The 17,563-nt window shown below is 34.9% G+C and overlaps 3 protein-coding genes across 3 annotated transcripts; 1 reads left to right on the top strand and 2 right to left on the bottom strand.

Annotated features, from left to right (window-relative positions):
• Positions 1 to 4,897: 4,897 nt before the first annotated feature.
• LOC131009272 (uncharacterized GPI-anchored protein At4g28100) lies at positions 4,898 to 7,779 on the top strand. Its single transcript, XM_057936558.1, has 2 exons — positions 4,898 to 5,868; positions 7,170 to 7,779. The coding sequence occupies exons 1-2, from the start codon at positions 5,254 to 5,256 to the stop codon at positions 7,500 to 7,502; spliced, it is 948 nt and encodes a 315-aa protein (XP_057792541.1). The 5' UTR covers positions 4,898 to 5,253; the 3' UTR covers positions 7,503 to 7,779.
• A 2,488-nt stretch (positions 7,780 to 10,267) lies between these two features.
• LOC131009252 (flavanone 3-dioxygenase 2-like) lies at positions 10,268 to 13,167 on the bottom strand. The gene is made up of 4 exons (XM_057936528.1): positions 12,781 to 13,167; positions 12,405 to 12,652; positions 11,631 to 11,952; positions 10,268 to 10,598 (listed from the first exon to the last, which is right to left on the bottom strand). Exons 1-4 carry the CDS (start codon positions 13,165 to 13,167, stop codon positions 10,347 to 10,349), a joined length of 1,209 nt encoding a protein of 402 aa, XP_057792511.1. The 3' UTR covers positions 10,268 to 10,346.
• Positions 13,168 to 13,257: 90 nt separating this feature from the next.
• LOC131009300 (cytochrome b6-f complex iron-sulfur subunit 1, chloroplastic) lies at positions 13,258 to 16,232 on the bottom strand. Its single transcript, XM_057936597.1, has 5 exons — positions 15,830 to 16,232; positions 15,503 to 15,726; positions 14,321 to 14,438; positions 14,052 to 14,234; positions 13,258 to 13,503 (listed from the first exon to the last, which is right to left on the bottom strand). The coding sequence occupies exons 1-5, from the start codon at positions 16,010 to 16,012 to the stop codon at positions 13,402 to 13,404; spliced, it is 810 nt and encodes a 269-aa protein (XP_057792580.1). The 5' UTR covers positions 16,013 to 16,232; the 3' UTR covers positions 13,258 to 13,401.
• Positions 16,233 to 17,563: the final 1,331 nt, after the last annotated feature.

Consider the following 17,563-nt stretch of genomic DNA (forward strand, 5'->3'; position numbering starts at 1 on the left):
ATAAAAAAAAATGAATTAAGCTTTTTGATTATAGAAGACACAGGCAAAAATGAGTACTCGGAGTACCCTTTAAAAAATCAAAGTTCGATATTTTTGTGTCGCTACATAAATTTAATCTATAGAGTGTAATCAATCAAAAAGCAATGATCAATAGTCATCGAAATAATTTAGACATTCTAGCATTATGAGAAACATATCATCAGTAACATATTTAAAATCAAATATTTTCAATTCATAAAATTATTTTGTTGAAGTTACGTACAATAACTGGTGTAATTAACAATATCATATATGCAATAAAAGTATTAGAAAAGAAATTAACTTGAGGGTTTTGTTAAATATCAACCTAAACAGAATTTAACTCATTTTATGATGTGGAAAACTACATCGCATCACTAAATTAGTCTTTAACCATGAATTGAATTTGTTGTGAGACAGGTTTAATTAAATTATTACCTCTTCTCTTAGTCGAGCATTCTCCATTCTGAGCTGACGTTCATCAAGAGACACATCGCTAATGGCGGCCATGCGACCACAAGCAGGGCAGCTTGCGTTGCTCAGAGCTTCTTTGTATCTCATGTTTTCGGCCCGAAGCTTCTCGTTTTCGGCCCGAAGATGCTTGTTTTGCTCGCGCTCATGTTTCGACTGCGCGTATATAAATAAGTGGTTGAGATTCGGTGAAAATGTTATATCTATCGTGAGAAATGAGATAACGAATAAATCAGTGTAACGCACGAACACATTCATCAATTAAATGTGGTGAAATTTCTCCCCTTCGGGATTCGAACGCAAGTGAGAATGCTATTCGTGTGTTACATTGATATGTTCTTAGATTTTATTGACTTGTTCGTTAATCTCATTTCCCACAATTAATTTAAATGAATATGAATTTATGATTTCATTCTCATTTCTCACGAAAAATATCATTCTTAGTGGATCCCTCTATAAACAACATAAAAACTTGTACGATCTCTCTTTCTATACAATAAGAGAAAAGCAGCCGTTCTTAATTTCCTTACAAAATAAAAGTATTAGTTTTTTTTTTTTTTTTTTTTTTTTTTTTTTTTTTTTTTTAGTGATAGTTGTTATGAATAAAAACGACAATTATGTTAGACTCGAATTTTCATTGACATTTCTTTATATGCAGAATTTCACTGAATATATGTAACAAAGCATTTTATAGGCTATTAAATAGGGGAGATTTTTTGCAATTTCTGAAAAAAAAGGAAGATAATATTAATTAATTACCTTCATTTGAGTACGCTTATTTTGAAACCAGAATTTGATCTGCAAAGGCTCCAACCCTAATGCCTGACTAAGTTCATTTCTCTGTTTGGCGTCGGGATGAGGGCATTCTTTGAAAAAACTATAAAAATATTAATCGAATTAAATATCATCACAAAAAATTAAAAATGTATGAAAATTAAAAAACTATGAGTAATTAACAACATATTAATATTAAGAATAGCGTTGTATATATATATTTATATCCATGAAAAAAATAAAAAAAATTACGCTTCCATTGCTTGAATCTGATGCATGGTGTGGCGATGGTAGCGCTTCCTCTTGTGGTGACGATTCTCCGGCGAGTCGATGTCGACATCGTCGTCGCTAGACTTGTTGTCCACTTCTTCGTCGTTGATCCTCCGATCTTCCTCTCCTTCCGACAAAATTGAGTTCCCATCCATGCTGCAGGTCTATGCAAAATTTAAGGTTTAAATTTCACCGCTTATAATTTTCCAAATTATATGGAAATGCACATTTACATGCAATATTATAACAATTAAATTCAAATAATGAAAAGACATAAAAGAAAAAAGAAAAAAGAAATACTCACTTTTGAAGAGGCAACGAAGAATTAAACTACATAGAGCAAATACAATTGAATTGAACTGACAGAATTTATTAACAAAATGAGTAGAAATGGAGCAATTCTATTAAATAGAGATGTTAGACAATTGTAAACTGGAAAAAAAAATAAAAAAATAAAAATAAAGAGTTGCTTAAGAAATTAAATCTTTGCTATATAGCTTGAAAAGAATTTTTAATTAGTCTGAAATATTATTTGATTTCATAATTCATCTCGGGAACAAAATTTAAGCCTTATTAGGATTAAATGTGAAACATTATTAAACGAAATAACTGAGACGTATTTAGAATGCAAGAAATACAGGGAAAATATAATAAATTCATATTACGTTTTTAAATAATTCGTACTGCTTATTGATTTTGAGAATAAATGGCCCTTTATCAGATTTTTAATCAAGAAATTATTAATCATCGCTCAATAAGTAGGGAATTTACCAATTAGATTCGCAAAATCTACAGAATCATAGCTAATGGATTATAGATGCAAAACATATTTAATTTGAACATATTTGCAGATGCTACGAGCCTATTATCGGTGAAATAATTAATTATGAAATTCATTTGCACTTGTAAATGTAGATAGACTTGCTAAAAAAATATCGGTATATTTTTAATCACTTAATATATAAAATATGAAATTAATAAATTGTACTAAATATCGAATCTACATTTTTGTAAAAAAATACTATTCGAATGTAACCAAGCAGTGGGCTTTTCGTATGTTTAAGGGAAATAAAATTAACAAAAAAAAATTATGTGAGACTATTTTACCTGTAAATTATTTGAATCCAACTCATATTTATTTTTATAAATTCGTCTTTATAAAATTTGGGTCCAAATATTAATCGATCTGTTTACAATCGGATGATCTCACACAAGACTCTCCGATTAAAAATAAAAATCCAATAATCACAAAATAATTAGCAGCAGTGAAATTGAACCATAAAATTTCCAATTACTGTTGGGCTTCTATTGTGGCCCTTTATTGTGAGAAGTATGATTGGACTCTTACGTGGGCTTTTTAAAGAAAATATCCAGTTCTTGATGTTTTTTTTTTTCTTTCGATTAAACTTTTCGTGTGAGTGTGAAATCAAGATTGAGATATTTAGCTTTAAACATTAACTATTTTATCATTAGATCGATACATAAAGGTTAAAATTTTGATGCTTAAAATGGTAATTGTTAAAAAAAAAAGGTTGTTGTCATGTAAATACACAAACTATAAGCCATTTCAAAAATTGCACATGATTTAAAATTGATCACAAAATACATAAACTTTCAATTTGCTTAAATTTTATCATGGGTTTAACGGTACGAGGTTAATGCTCAAAATTTGAGGTTATGAGTTCGAGTCTTTGGTCGAGCGGTCTTTAAAATTTATTTATTTACTAATTTATCAATAAAAAATTATTGCAGTTTCTACGCCACTTCAATATTGTTCGCATGCACGAGATTTAATACGAGTGATTTCGATATATTTTCTCTAATTTACACTACTTCACTTATTTAGAGCATCAACATCGGCGGGTGCGAAGCCGGGATCGATCCCGATCTATCGCACCCGCAACCGATGTCGCACCCCGGGTGCAATGGAGGTGGAGCGATGGAACGCTCCTGCTGCGAAGGTGGAGCGAAGGGGATGAGTGTGCTACACGCGCCCCATTTTCGTAATTAAAAAAAAAATCTATTGAATCCGGGCGGGTGCAATACCAATGCTGGACTGGGTGCACGGTTGGTTGTTGATGCTCTTAGATAATGTTTTCAATTATAAATGTCAATTACAAATCTATGTACTTTTTTGTTTCCATTATTCATAAAACAAAGTTATTAAAATTGGAAATAAATTTAGCTTAGAAATTCCCCTATTTTAGTGCAATTGGCCTGAGTCACGAGCCAGATAGAAAATAGACTTTCACGTCTCATATATATATATATATATATATATATAAAGAGAGAGAGAGAGATGGGGGGGGGGGGGGGGGGTTGGGGCGAGGGGAATGAAATGAAAGGAAAAAGACAGGATAAAACTGCCAAATGCCCAGACACCCTTCCCTTTCTTACACCATCTTTTTCCTTGATTCTCTTCTCTCTCTCTCACCACCCACCCCACAAACTCCACTTTATTCAATTTAACATTAAATAATTAGCTAGTATAAAAAGACATACAAATTGTCGTTGATATGGAATGTTTTCTTTTGACAATAATTATTGTTTAATTGTTACATTACCATAGAAAAATGAGTAATTATTTAGATTTGAAGTGACAATTATTGATTGTAGGAAAACAAATCCTACACCATTAACCTCAAATTCCTCTCGAGCTCTTTTTGACTGTACAATACCATTTTGATATCAAATCATAAAGTATCTTTACAAATCGCCAAACCTAACTCCCCTTTTCCATCAAAAAGTTAGTAAAAAGTTTCACAATATTTTAAGAATTTTGGGATAGTATATATTATAATTGCACTTTTTTAGTATAATACTCAATGTTCATAATTCCGAGTCTCAACTCAAATTCTTATGAAAAATATTTTTATTTTATTTTAAATTGAACCGAATGAAGTTTCCAAGCTTAATTACTTATTTTTAAAGGAAAATTTTCAATCAATTTTTTGGATTAGAACTTCAAAATCACATGTCTTAGGAATCAGAAGAGTATGAATCATTAGCAATAGCCAATAGGCTTGACAAATGAGGTGGCTAGCTAGTTTCTCCTAAATAAAAAAAAAAGCTATTTTCTCCTTTAATTTTCTAATACAATAACTCAATTTACAATCACTTAATTTAAAATTACAATTATAATGATACTCTTACTCTACATACAATATTATCAATAATTTTATTAAAGTACGTGTTGTCCAGCGTATGATAAATTTTTCGTAGACAGAGTGAATATATATTAAGAAAGTTAACGAAACCTTTCAAGGCATCAAAAATACATTTCGTGAATCCAGAAGTCAACACAACTCAATTAATAAGACGTTACATTCGAATCATTAAATCGAAATTCAAATAACCATAATAAAAAATCATTAGTTTCTTTAAGCAAAAAAAAGAAAAGAAAACCATAGCCTCCTCTCTCTCTCTCTCTCATCATCTCTCTCATCAGACAATCTTCCATAGAAAAAGAAGCCCTCAGCTTCTTACTCAGTTCCATTTGCCTTCTCCTATTTCAAGTAAAAGGTGTCTCACAACTTTCCCTCACCATCTCCTACTCTCCTCCTTTTTGGCTAAAATCCCCATTCATTCAAAACCCCATTTCCCCAAAATCCTAAAAAAAAATTAAAAAAAAAAAATTGAGGAAAAATAATCCATCTCTCTCTGTCTCTTCATCTCCATCTCCACCACAAATTTAGAAATTCAATTTGAATGATAACCTAAATGAGCCGGCAATCCAAATCCCCAATGCTCAAATTCCTGATTCTCATCTTCCTCTTCCTCCTCGACCGCTCCCTCGCCGGTCTCCTCTCCGAACCGGCCCAGCCGCTCAAACCGGGCGACTCCAACACGGTCCCGGCCTTCCCGGTCCAGACCGCGACCCAGCCCTGCCGCCTCGACCTCTCCGCCGAGCTCTTCGGCGGCGTCCGCGCCGCCTGCGGCCGCAACCTCGACCGCGGCCGCTGCTGCCCCGTCCTCGCCGCCTGGCTCTTCGCCGCCCACGCCCGCTCCGCCCTGCAGGTCCCCGCCGCCGCGCCGCCGGCCTCCTCCGAGCTCCCGATGATGCCCGACGACTCGCAGAAGTGCGTCGACACGCTGCAGGCCTCGCTGGCCGGGCGCAACATACACCTGCCGCAGCCGAACGCCTCGTGCGACGCCGTTTTGTGCTTCTGCGGGATCCGCCTCCACCAGATCACGTCGCTCACCTGCCCTGCCGCGTTCAACCTCACCGGAAATCACCTCAACGCCACCCCCACCGCCGCCGTCAGGAATCTCGAGCGCAACTGCAGGAATTCGTCCTACGCTGGCTGCACCAAATGCCTCGGCGCTCTCGAAAAGGTTCGTTTATATACTTTTTTTGCTCGCATTTATTTCTTCTCAATCATTGGGGATTTTTTGAGCTTCATAAATACTTCCGCCATTAATGCTCCCGAGCTTTGGTAGTTTTTTTGTTTTTTTAGGGAAAAATTAATTCTCCAAATTGAATTATTGTTCATTATTATCTTCCTTCAAAATGAAGCAGATGTGAAAATATATTTTGCCTAAAATTTGGTGATCTGATCTCCATTAATCACTCATTTCATTTCCAGTTTCTGAGATTTTCAACTATGCATATACATACATTATACATACATATCACATTATTCAGTTTCGTGCATGTCAAATGAAGGTAAAAATGTTGCATAAATTTAATTATTGTTATAATCTTGTCATAATCAAAATATTCGTCCAAAACAAAGCATCAAATTGCAATGTCAATTTTATGTTTATATTTATACGAATTTTGGAATTAGCAGAATCAAAAAGCGATCAAACGACTTGATTGCTTCGTGACTAGAGCCCCTCGTATGTAAAAAGTTCCATCTTTTCACCTTTTTCATAAGCTTTTCATTTGTTTCTTTCCTTTGTAGTATATTCCAATAATTTTTTTAGTAATGTGGTTTAGATACTAGACACACAACACATATAATGCGTAAAAGTGGTAATCTTTTCTTCTTCTTTTTTGGATTAACAGTATTTCATGTACGGAATTTTCATTTTTCCCTAAAAACAATCACCAACTTTCAGTTTTTCCCATAAAAATATCTTGTCGTACAAAATTCATTGATGAAAATATAATTTATCTTGTCGAATGAAATATTTCGGAACCGTCATTATTGGAGAATCATACTCCATCATTGTTTGAAAATATTGAAAGTTCGGTATATTTTTGTCATTTTTCGTTATCGAATTTTGTATTACAAGATATTTTATAAAAGAAATTAAAAGTTCGGATTTTTTTTTTTAAAAATGATAGTTTTGTGACATAAATTAATCTGTTTTTTTTATGATCAAATTAATTTTTATTATTCCCTCCGTTCCACGAAGTATGACACAGTTTTCTTTTTGGTCTGTCCCACGAAGCATGACACGTTTCTAAAAATGACAAAAAATTTATCCTTTTACTTTTTCACATACCAAACTTAACACACAAAATACGAATTTCTTAATTTTCGTGTCGAAAAGAACCGTGTCATGCTTCATGGGACGGAGGGATTATAAAGCAGCAAAATGTTGACTTTATCCTATGACTAGACTAGACCAGACCAAACTTGTATATGATCTATTCTGAAATGACTAAATTACCCTTGTGTGGCCAGCTGACGGTGGGGGGCAAAAACGTAACAAAAGGAGGCGGAGGCGGCGGCGACAGCGACCGCGCGAGCAAGATGCTGAGCAGGGACTGCCGGCTGATGGGGCTGACGTGGCTGCTGGCCCGCAACAAGACGGCGTACATTCCCACGGTGTCCGCTGTATTGCGCGCCATCATGTACAGTGCGCACCCCCCGCGCGAGTCCACCTGCTCCCCGGACCAGGAGAACATGCCCCTCGCCGTCGACTCTCTGCAGTTCGACAAATACGATTCCTCCGGCGCCGCCGCGCTGCTTCCGATTCTGCCGCCCCTAATCATTCTTCCGTTTCTTTTGCTGTAGCATTGGTGGGGGGTATTTTTGTCATTTCATTATTGCCTGTACACACCTGATCTCTTTCTCTGTGAAATGCTGGCTGTGATTGGGGGGGTGGGTTCACGTGAAGCAAGTTGACAAAATGGGGCGTGGGGTCATTTTTGTCATTTTGTCGCACTGTAAATTTTCAGACATCTGGTGATCTTGATATGTAGTGGTACGAGAAGGTCTTACTTTTACAGTTTTACCATATATAAACTCTATTATCCACGTAATTATATTTGTATTTAGGGTATTATTTAAATGGTAGGCATTTGATGGGGAAATAGCAATATTTTTTTGAAATTATAAATGAATATAATCAATTATGTAATTCGGGGGATCACGCATGAGAAAATATCACCGTGCGCAGATGGAATTGAATCCAAGATTTTTCACAAAGGTGGGTCTTTGGGTGTCTCAGTTTTGTCACTAGAGCAAAGTCTCATTGGCGAAATAGCAATATTACTATTACTAATTTCATTCATAAAAATTGTAGTATGGTTTTGAGACATTAATTTTAATAAATAATTGGAAAATTTATATGAGTTGGAGGAGTGGACCTCTCAAAATTGATTGGATAAATTGGAAATTTTATAAGATTGAGTTTGATTAATGATGTTTTAAAATAAGGGACAATTTTCCAAAAAAAAAATACTAATTTTTTTTTTTTATATAAACATATGAAAATAGTTATAAAATTATACTCACTCTGTCCACAAAATTAGTATCTATTTTATAGACGAATGGAATATTATTTATTCATTTTCTCTTACAACATATTTTTTAAAAAATTTTGGATTATTTTCTGTCAAATTAAAAAGAGGCGATAAATGTGAAAAAATTTGCAACGTGCATTTTTTTGACAACTATATTGATTTTAATTTTGTATAATTTAAATTGATGTTGTAAGTTGTAATAATAGAAAGGGTCTTTTTTTAAAGATGATCAATGATAAGGATCATGTTTAACGTGCAAGGTGTTTTTTTTTTTTTTTTTTTTTGTAAATGAAAAATATTGATACTATATATACATGTAATTAACTCCATCATAAATATATGTATTCACAAATACGAATTTTGGTTGCTTACATATTTTCTTTTTGTAAACGTAGTTGTGTTTGTCTACATTTGTCATGCTCGATTTTTATTGTGCCTACAATACTTTTTTTTTTTATCAAATGATGTGCTTCGCCTTGCTGGTTATGTTATTTTCATCAGAATTAATTTCTATAATATGAAGCAATAATAGGAGGAATCAAGATGCTTAAATGTGGAGTATTATTTAAAATTAATTTGGAGAAAGAGAGAGAATCTTGCAAATGAAAAAAGTTAATTTACTTTTCAAAGAGGCTTCAAATTTCAAAAACTCGAGCAACTCCCAAGATGGAGTATGTTGGTCATTTCTAGTTTGTATGAAAATAAATAAATAGTTTGAACAACAAAAGACTTAGATCAAAAAACCTTATTTGGGAATTTACAAATGTAGCATCACATGCATGATCAAATTTTAATATGTCTGGGCACATGTTTTGAAAGAGGGAATCGCGGTTGCATGTTTGTCTTCATCTTGATTTTCACCATCTCCTCGTATCTTATGCCTTTGTTTTTTTGCCAAACCATTTTTATAAATCTATATATATATACCACGACAATAACTAAATTTATATGAAATGTAGACAAAAGCATTTTGTAAATTTAACGTGCTCAATAATGTTCAAATAATTGCCTCCATGGTTAATAATTCATTAGAGCATTTGCAGCGGGGGGGCGCCCAGCTCGGACGAGCCCTCCGTCATTGCGAAGCCCGGATTGTGCAAGCAAGGCGCGCAAATGCGTTCCGAGCACACAAAGAGAGAGAGAGGGAGAGAGGGGCGTGCTCTTCACGCCCAATCAGATTTTTGAACCAACTAAAAAAGAAAAAAAAAAATTGCCAAAATTCTGGATAACAATGAGATGGGGCTCGTTGCTGCAGAGCTAATGGCTCGGGTGGATGGGGCCCACCTACGAGATTGGAAGCTTGGCTCGCGGCTGTGGATGCTCTTAGTTATTAGCTAGGACTTTAAAAATCTGTAATTAGGGTATATAATTTTCCAAGCTTCAATAAATATTAATTAAGACTATATTATTTAAAGTGAAGCATGATAAGCCATAAAAATTTATAAGACAGAACCCGAACCGCTTAATATATTTTTTTTTTGTTAGAGAATTAAACTGCTTAAAATTTAACTAGAACAAAAATGTCACGTATTCATTCTATTTCTGCGTATTCCTTTTTCGTTAATTTTTTATATATAGTCTTATTTCTCTCTCACCAAAATATCTGCATAGTATGTCCGTTTGCATATTTTCACAAAAAACTTTATAATATGTTTCTTTTATTTTTCCCTGCTCGAAAATTTTAAAACTAAAATGAGATAGTGGTATGAGAAGATTGAATATAACTTAATTAATAATTTGTTTATGAGGGATGATTGTATAATATACTTATGATTTCGTAATATTATGTTTACTTCAAAATATGAAGCCTATTATTAAGTCAGGGCTGAATAATGTATTATATAGATTATTGAGATTCTGATAATCTTTTAGGTGGGATATGTAATACTAATCCTAATTATATTATTTATTAATTTAAAAATAAACTAAAATATTTCTAATGTTACATTTTTATTATAAATTATTATATTAATCTATCAAAATTTCACTCTCCTACTATAATTTATTTATAAAAAAGATAATTTGATGCATCTAATCAAAAATATAAGGTTGATATCTTATACTCCAAGATGTCTCAGTCAAACATATCACAAACACTGAATAAAAAAAAAATTCAAATTTTGTTGGGCTTTATTGCCAGCAGCGCAGTCTTCCCACGAGCTGTGCTACTTTGTTGGAGCCTAATATAGTCCTTGTATTTTATGGGCCCATATTGGGCCGAATCTTTCTCGGTAACAAGTGGGCTTGCAGGCCCAATAAAGCTCGACAGTGGAGGCCCATGGCCCACAGCTATAGAAATCCTTGTACGTTGCGCATTCACCGTTGCTCGATGCTCCACGCTCTTGTACCTTCCGTTGCTCAATATCTACACATGTTGTACATCAATATCTATTGTCATACATGCTTCGATGGTACATCCGTCGGAAAGATTTTAACGAGGCTCATATTCGATTTGTAATTTTTGAGTTTTCTTATTTCTTTTTTCTTATAATAAAATCTTAAGGTCGTGATATTTTTGAAATAAATAAATATATAAACTCAGAAGGCGATGATAGAAATTAGAAAGTATAATTAACACCGAAAATAATACCCCCTCCCTCCAACAAAAAAATGTTCATTTCATAGTGACAGATTATTTAATGTTGTAAGTGAAATAAGAGTTTCATTTTTATTTTAGTTTTAAATTTGATTAATTTAGTTGAGTAGTGGGTACAAATTAACAATATTGGTGAATAAGGTGTAAATATTGAGGGTGATAATTAAGTGAGTCGTGTGGGTGGAATAAAGGACTCACTCTTAATATAATTTTAAATTGATTAATTTGGTTGAGTGATGTGTTCATTAATGACAATAACTGTAAATAAGGGATACTATTGATGATTATAAATATGTATACTTTTTATGGACATATCAAAATGAAAAAATAGAAAAAAAAAATTGGTGAACGGAAGGAATAACAGCTAATCCACCATATCATTTCATAGACTAAATAACTTCGGAAACATTAGATCATATAATCCTTCAAATAGTGAATTTTATGTACTGTAAATTTATCATCCAAAATAAACACCTCTTATCGAATTTGGAGACGTTCAAACCAATACCATCCGCCACCCAACGTTCTCAATACATAAAATAAGTACCTCCTTCGTCCCACGAATTTAATTCATTATTTCTTTGGGATGTCCTAAAACTTAATCCAACTTCTTGATTAAAATTGTATTAAAGTATTTCTTTTACTAAAATAATTTTGTCAAATGTTGATTTAAATGACATGTAGAAATAAATAATGACAAAATAAAATAATTAAATTTACATTCTTAAATCTATGTGCAAATTAAAAGGGGACTATTTTCACTGGACAAAAGAAAGTAGAATTAGAATTTGCAATACTAACCTCCAAATAATCTCCAATGTTGACAAGAAAAGAGCCAGGTAGATGTTGAACTGCAAGCCATGTTTGATCATGTTTAATTTGCAAACCATCCACACCATTTTGTGTCAAAATGGTGAGTGCACCATGATCAGAGTGAGCAGCCAGCCCTAATGTTTTGTCTGGCTCAGGACATGGTGGATAGTAGTTGGCTGCAAGAATCTGAACCCCCTCACCCAAAGACTCCTCTATGTACCTCTTCTCAAGCCCTAGTCCTTCCGATATCGCCTCGAATATCTTCATTGCCATCTCCCACAGTTGCTCCAAGTATACCCTAGCGACATTTCTTCGCACAAAATTTAGTACGATGTTAGGTTCTGTAATCAGTACCGTTACTAAATTAATATTTTCAAGATCGGTTGAGACTGATAACTGTGTTTTGACCCGTTTCACGGTCAGATGGTCTCACACAGTCATGCTTTGTATCCCCTAATTTTTGCCTTTTTTGCTAATACCTCAACTTTCAACATTATTGAAAAAATATTCCGCTATGTAAAATCTTGCGACAGAATGATAAGTCATCTCGCCGAATTCTTAGGTGATTTTTTTTTCCATCTCACCCAATAAAACGACGTCGTTCCACCTAAGAATCCGACGAGATGACTCGTTACTTTGTCGTGGAATTTTGTATACCTGGATACTTTTCGAAAAACATTTGAACAAAAATTAAAAATTGGGAATATTTTCTAGAAAATGCTGAAAAATAAAAATGTAAAAACATAATTAACCCAAAAATACCTATAATTAGGAGGATTGAGAGGCCAGAGGTGGAAGGTGTCTTGAAAAGGGTGACCATAATGTCTGAAAAAGTCCCTCCAATGAAGATTATGCTTCTTTGATGTGTTCAAACTTGTCCCATACCTAACTGGGCTCATTACATCATCTGATGCATACTTCATTTTCTCACTCAAATTCAGACCAAAAAATTCCTCTGCAACTTCCATCATTTCCTTTACCAATGCCTCCTTAATCCCATGATTGATGATCTACCACCAAAAAGTGAAATTGTTACAAATTCATAATATAATATGACTTTATACATAAATTCCGATGCTGTCAATAGGGACGCTATAGTGTCCCCATTGACAGCATCGAACATACGCAAGCGACTAACCGTAAAAATTCCCCAATCTCGACAAGCCGAGCCGATGGCTTCGACGGTTGAAACCCTAGTTTGAGAAGCTCCATATAGGACACTTATGTCGATTATAGGAATATGGGCATAGTTTACAAACAAAGGGTTTCTCTCTAAAGGTAGAATGAATTGAGATGGCAACTTGTTCAACTTTGGCACAGTATCAACAAGATTCTTGACCCCTTTCTTGAAATCGAATGTAGCAACATCGACGTCCTCGGCTTCGTCTCCCTCGGAGACTTTGGTCGTAGAGTAGGCGATTCCGGCCGACATGTTAGAGAGAGAGAGAGTGAGAGAGAGGGGTTGTTGAAGTAGTTCAAATATGTGAACAAGAGCTAAACGTGTAAGTTTTTGCTGCAAATTCATGCCTAGTGGCTTTGCATGCAGATGAGACCAAATGTTGTTTAATTACAAAATTTGTATCACGTGAACTTATACATATAGGGGCCAAGAATGTGATGAGCCATATGCAATCTCTTGCATAAAATTCAAAAATGTGATTTACACAAATTAAAGTATGATATCAAAAATACATGTAACATCAAGTTTTTCTTGAGGGCTTACATTCATAGATACACAAATGGAAGGTTCTAGAAAGATCTAAGCCCACCATGGGTCCTCTCCAGTTCTAAAATCAGTCTCCACCCATGGAACAAAAATAACCTTCCCATCATCAAGGTCTGCATGAGCCAAAGCCAAAGACTGCACAACAAAAAAAAATTACAAATCATATCACAACAAAATTCCCAAAAAAAAAATTGAAAAATCCCAAATTTGAGACGAGCTCGGGGAGAGTCTTGTGTTCGACTGTCTCACCGTGAGTCGGGTCAAGAAAACGGATCAAAACCCATTCTTCGGTGTGGTATTTGTAATTATAAATACCATCAAGATTACAAATGCGCCATTGGAATTTGGTTTGGATTTGGATCTGGATCTTGACCAATCTCACATTGAGACGGTCTCCTATTTTCGTATCATATTTGTGTGAGACTGTCTCACCATGAGTCGGGTCAAGAAAACGGATCAAAACCCATTCTTCAATGTCGTATTTGTAAATACCATCAAGGTTACAAATACGCCATTGGAATTTGGTCCGGATTTGGATCTTGACCAAATCTCACGTTGAGACGGTCTCCTATTTTCGTATCATAACTAAACAAGAGTCATCGTGGGGCATTCGTTCAAGCACAAGAACAAGATGTAACGAAATGTAACACGAAAATATAACGAAAAACGTCGTTGCAACTTACCAAGGGAGCAGGCCCCCTCACAACTTTTCCTTGGTTGTTGTATTGCGATCCGTGGCACGGGCACATGAACTTGTTCTCAGCTTTGTTCCACGGCACGACGCAGCCAAGGTGGGTGCAGACGGCATTGATACCATACGTCGCGAGTGTTCTGTCGTTCTCCACAACAAGGTAGGTGGGATCACCCTGAAACAGAGTCATCAAAGAATCAAACACAGATGCTTCACTGGCAAAGCTATCTTTCTAGCATCTGATGAACAAATAGTTTTTACCTTCAATCCCTGTGTGAGGGTCCGGTCACCGGGCCCGTGTGTTTTGAGCCATTCGACTGCAACGACGTCGTTTCCCAACGCATCCTTGGCGGGAGTGCCGCCTCCATCCCCTCCGGAGCTGTTCTCAGTCACCAGATCACACACGGAGTCATGATGCACGTAAAAGTAATGTACAAACTGATATGATAGAATTTCATCAACATAGGCTGGTTGCAGATTAGGATATCGAGCCCTATGAATATTAAACACGAAGCCCTCAAGAAGCAGAACCGCTCAAGACATAGAGAATCGTCAAACTATAGGATTTTTGAGCAAATTGTTATGCAAAAGCCCCTATCATCAAACCCAATCATAAGAAAATTGTCTTCTAAAATTCTCGAAATTTAAAAAACACAATTCATTTTTTTTCTGCGTCCACCCCTGCTCAGTAGTGCCCTTGTACACCAATCACAATGATCTCACAAATCTAACGTAATCCAAATACTTTGAAGAAGCTTATAAGCTCGTTAGGAGGCTTATTCTACCAAATATACTTTGAAGAAACTTTTTATGGGCACAAGTTTTAAGAAAATTAGTGGTGATTTTTATGTAGTTGAGAAAGGGTCCCACCAAAATTTGAAGTGAGTGGTTGAGATTGAATTAAAAATGATTTTTTTGTAAATAAGGAATATTTGTAAGGATAAAAGATAAGAAAAAGTGATAGGATCATGTCTTAAAATGGATTGTGTCATACTTTTCTTGGACGGATGAAGTATTTTAAAGAGCTTATAAGCTCAGCCAAACACTCTCACAATCAGACGATAGAACAATTAGTCACCTCACCGGACTTTTAGGCGAAATCTTTTTTTCCATCTCACCCAATAAAACAGTTAACGTTGTTCCACTCCCATTTAAGAATCCGGCGAGATGACTCGTCCGTTCCTTCACTTAACGGTTTATGGCGCCATATTTTTTAAAGTTGAGGGTTTTTTAACGGAAAACGAAAACTTGAGACATTTTCTCGAAAACGCTAAAAGTTAGACGACAAAAAACATGATTAACATGTAAAAACATAATCTATTTTCCCAGTGATTACTCAAATGCCTCAATCAGAGTTGATCAAACAATCAACTCCACACAATCAATTCAATTCAATTCAACAAAAATCTACCAAAACTAGAGAGAGAGAGAGGGGAAACTGACCCAGGCGGAACAAAGAAGTAAGTGTAAGGCAACAACATCCCGACGGAGGGAAGAGAAATGGCGCCAAGCAGCAGCAGATTCATGAGCTCCCTCTTCCCCATGTCGGGCACCCGATCGGCCGGCACGCTCGTCGCCATACACCTGACCTTCATCCCCTTTCCCTTCCCGAGCTTCGCCACCGCCACGTTCGCGCATCGGTTCATCCCATTCTTCCCGGAGCACAGCTGATCGATCACAATTTTTTTTAATTTAAAAAATTGCAGCGGCGATCGATGAATAGTGAAATTGAATTTTGGGGGAATTGAGAAATTGAAGGAGTTTACGTACCTGAGAAGGGGCGATGGCGGGGGAGAGCGTAGTTGAGGAAGCCATTGTTGTGAGGTTTGTGTGGAAGGAGTGGGATTTTGAGCAAGGTGAAGTGATCGAGTGAAGTGAGCACCACAAGCCCGCTAGATAAGGTGATATGATCATGTGAGCCACACGTTGGGATGTCATAATTTTCAAATTCATATTTTCAATTACTAAATGATTTTTTTATTTTTTATGACTGAAAATTATCTCATCATAATTTTCAATTCATGATGCATTTGCCAAGCTACATGGCTCAATTTTAAATAAAATGAAATCTTCAGAAGTAGCTCAAACGATAGAACTTATTAGAAAGGCCCTGGGAGTCTAGGATTTGCAAATCGTACAGATCAAATTTCTATCGTGTGACTCGTGTCAACATGTTAAAGCTAAACTTGAATCTGACCTTTTAAAGATATGTTCAATTTGAACACGAACACGAACACAAATCCGGTATGAACACGAATATAACATGATATCTTTCGTGTTGACATGACACGATTACAACTTAAACTTATACGCATGATAACGACACGAAAATCGTAAAACTTATAATAACAACAATAATGCATAATTTGCTATTTTACACAACAAATTCAGTTCCTAACCTAAATAAAACAGACAATATTATTGAAAAAAAATATACAACAATACAACAATACACTTCATATTAAATTATTCAAATGGAGATTAGCTTCACGGACAAAATATCATATAATAATATTATTATATATATTTTTTTAATGGTGGCCTGGATCAGACCTGTTTTAACCCGACACAATAATAATTGTGTCGTTTATTGAGTCAATCTGATACTCTCTCCGTCTCACAAAAACATGAACAAAGAGAAATGCACGGGTTTTAAGAAATGTTAGTTGAGAGTTAAAGTAAGTGGAAAATGAGTCCCACTTTAAAAGGTGTTGTGAGAGTAATGAATTAATTAAGGAAAGATAGTGGTGGGCCATGATGTACTAAAATGGAAAGGTTCATGTTTTTGTGAGACACCCCAAAATGGTAAAACGTTCATGTTTTTGTGAGACGGAGGGAGTAAGATTTTACACTAAACCATTAATTTTGTATGTATTTACGTCGGATTATTGTATTGTGCCAAAAATTGTCGGTGTTACTCAGAACAACATAAAGTTCGATCTATTTTAATAACACAATAAACTAGCTCACATTATATTTTTATCTATTTAAATTAATTATAAAAAATAAAACCTCCTTATGAGAATAAATATAATTTTTTTATTTAAAAATAATAATACTAATTCGTTATTTCTCCGAGATTAAATATATGATTTGTTTTCCCATTTCTATTTGGTTCTCTCCCATTGCCCACTTTCTATTTCTTTTTTTAGTAGTAAGATATGTCTCATGGCCCAAATATATTCATTTAAAAAATTCTTCAACTATATTTGGGCCTTGGCGATTATAGGCCCATTCCATTTGGGCCCAAAACCCCGTTGGAGGTTTATAATGTGTGGGTTATTTTATTCGCAATGTCCATTTCTTTTTATTTTTACAACCCCCGAATTAATTTAAATATTACATATTATTTTATATTCTGACAGATTTGTGTTCTGACAGATTTGAGTAAGATGATCGTTACTATATTTAGAAACATTATTTTTCAGATTTGTTTTTCTTTTTATGAAAACTAGATTCATATGTGGCTTCGAATCTGTCCCGACATGTTTCTAACTCTCTGTA

Source organism: Salvia miltiorrhiza, chromosome 2, assembly GCF_028751815.1.
Source record: "Salvia miltiorrhiza cultivar Shanhuang (shh) chromosome 2, IMPLAD_Smil_shh, whole genome shotgun sequence".
Taxonomy (NCBI): Eukaryota; Viridiplantae; Streptophyta; class Magnoliopsida; order Lamiales; family Lamiaceae; genus Salvia; species Salvia miltiorrhiza.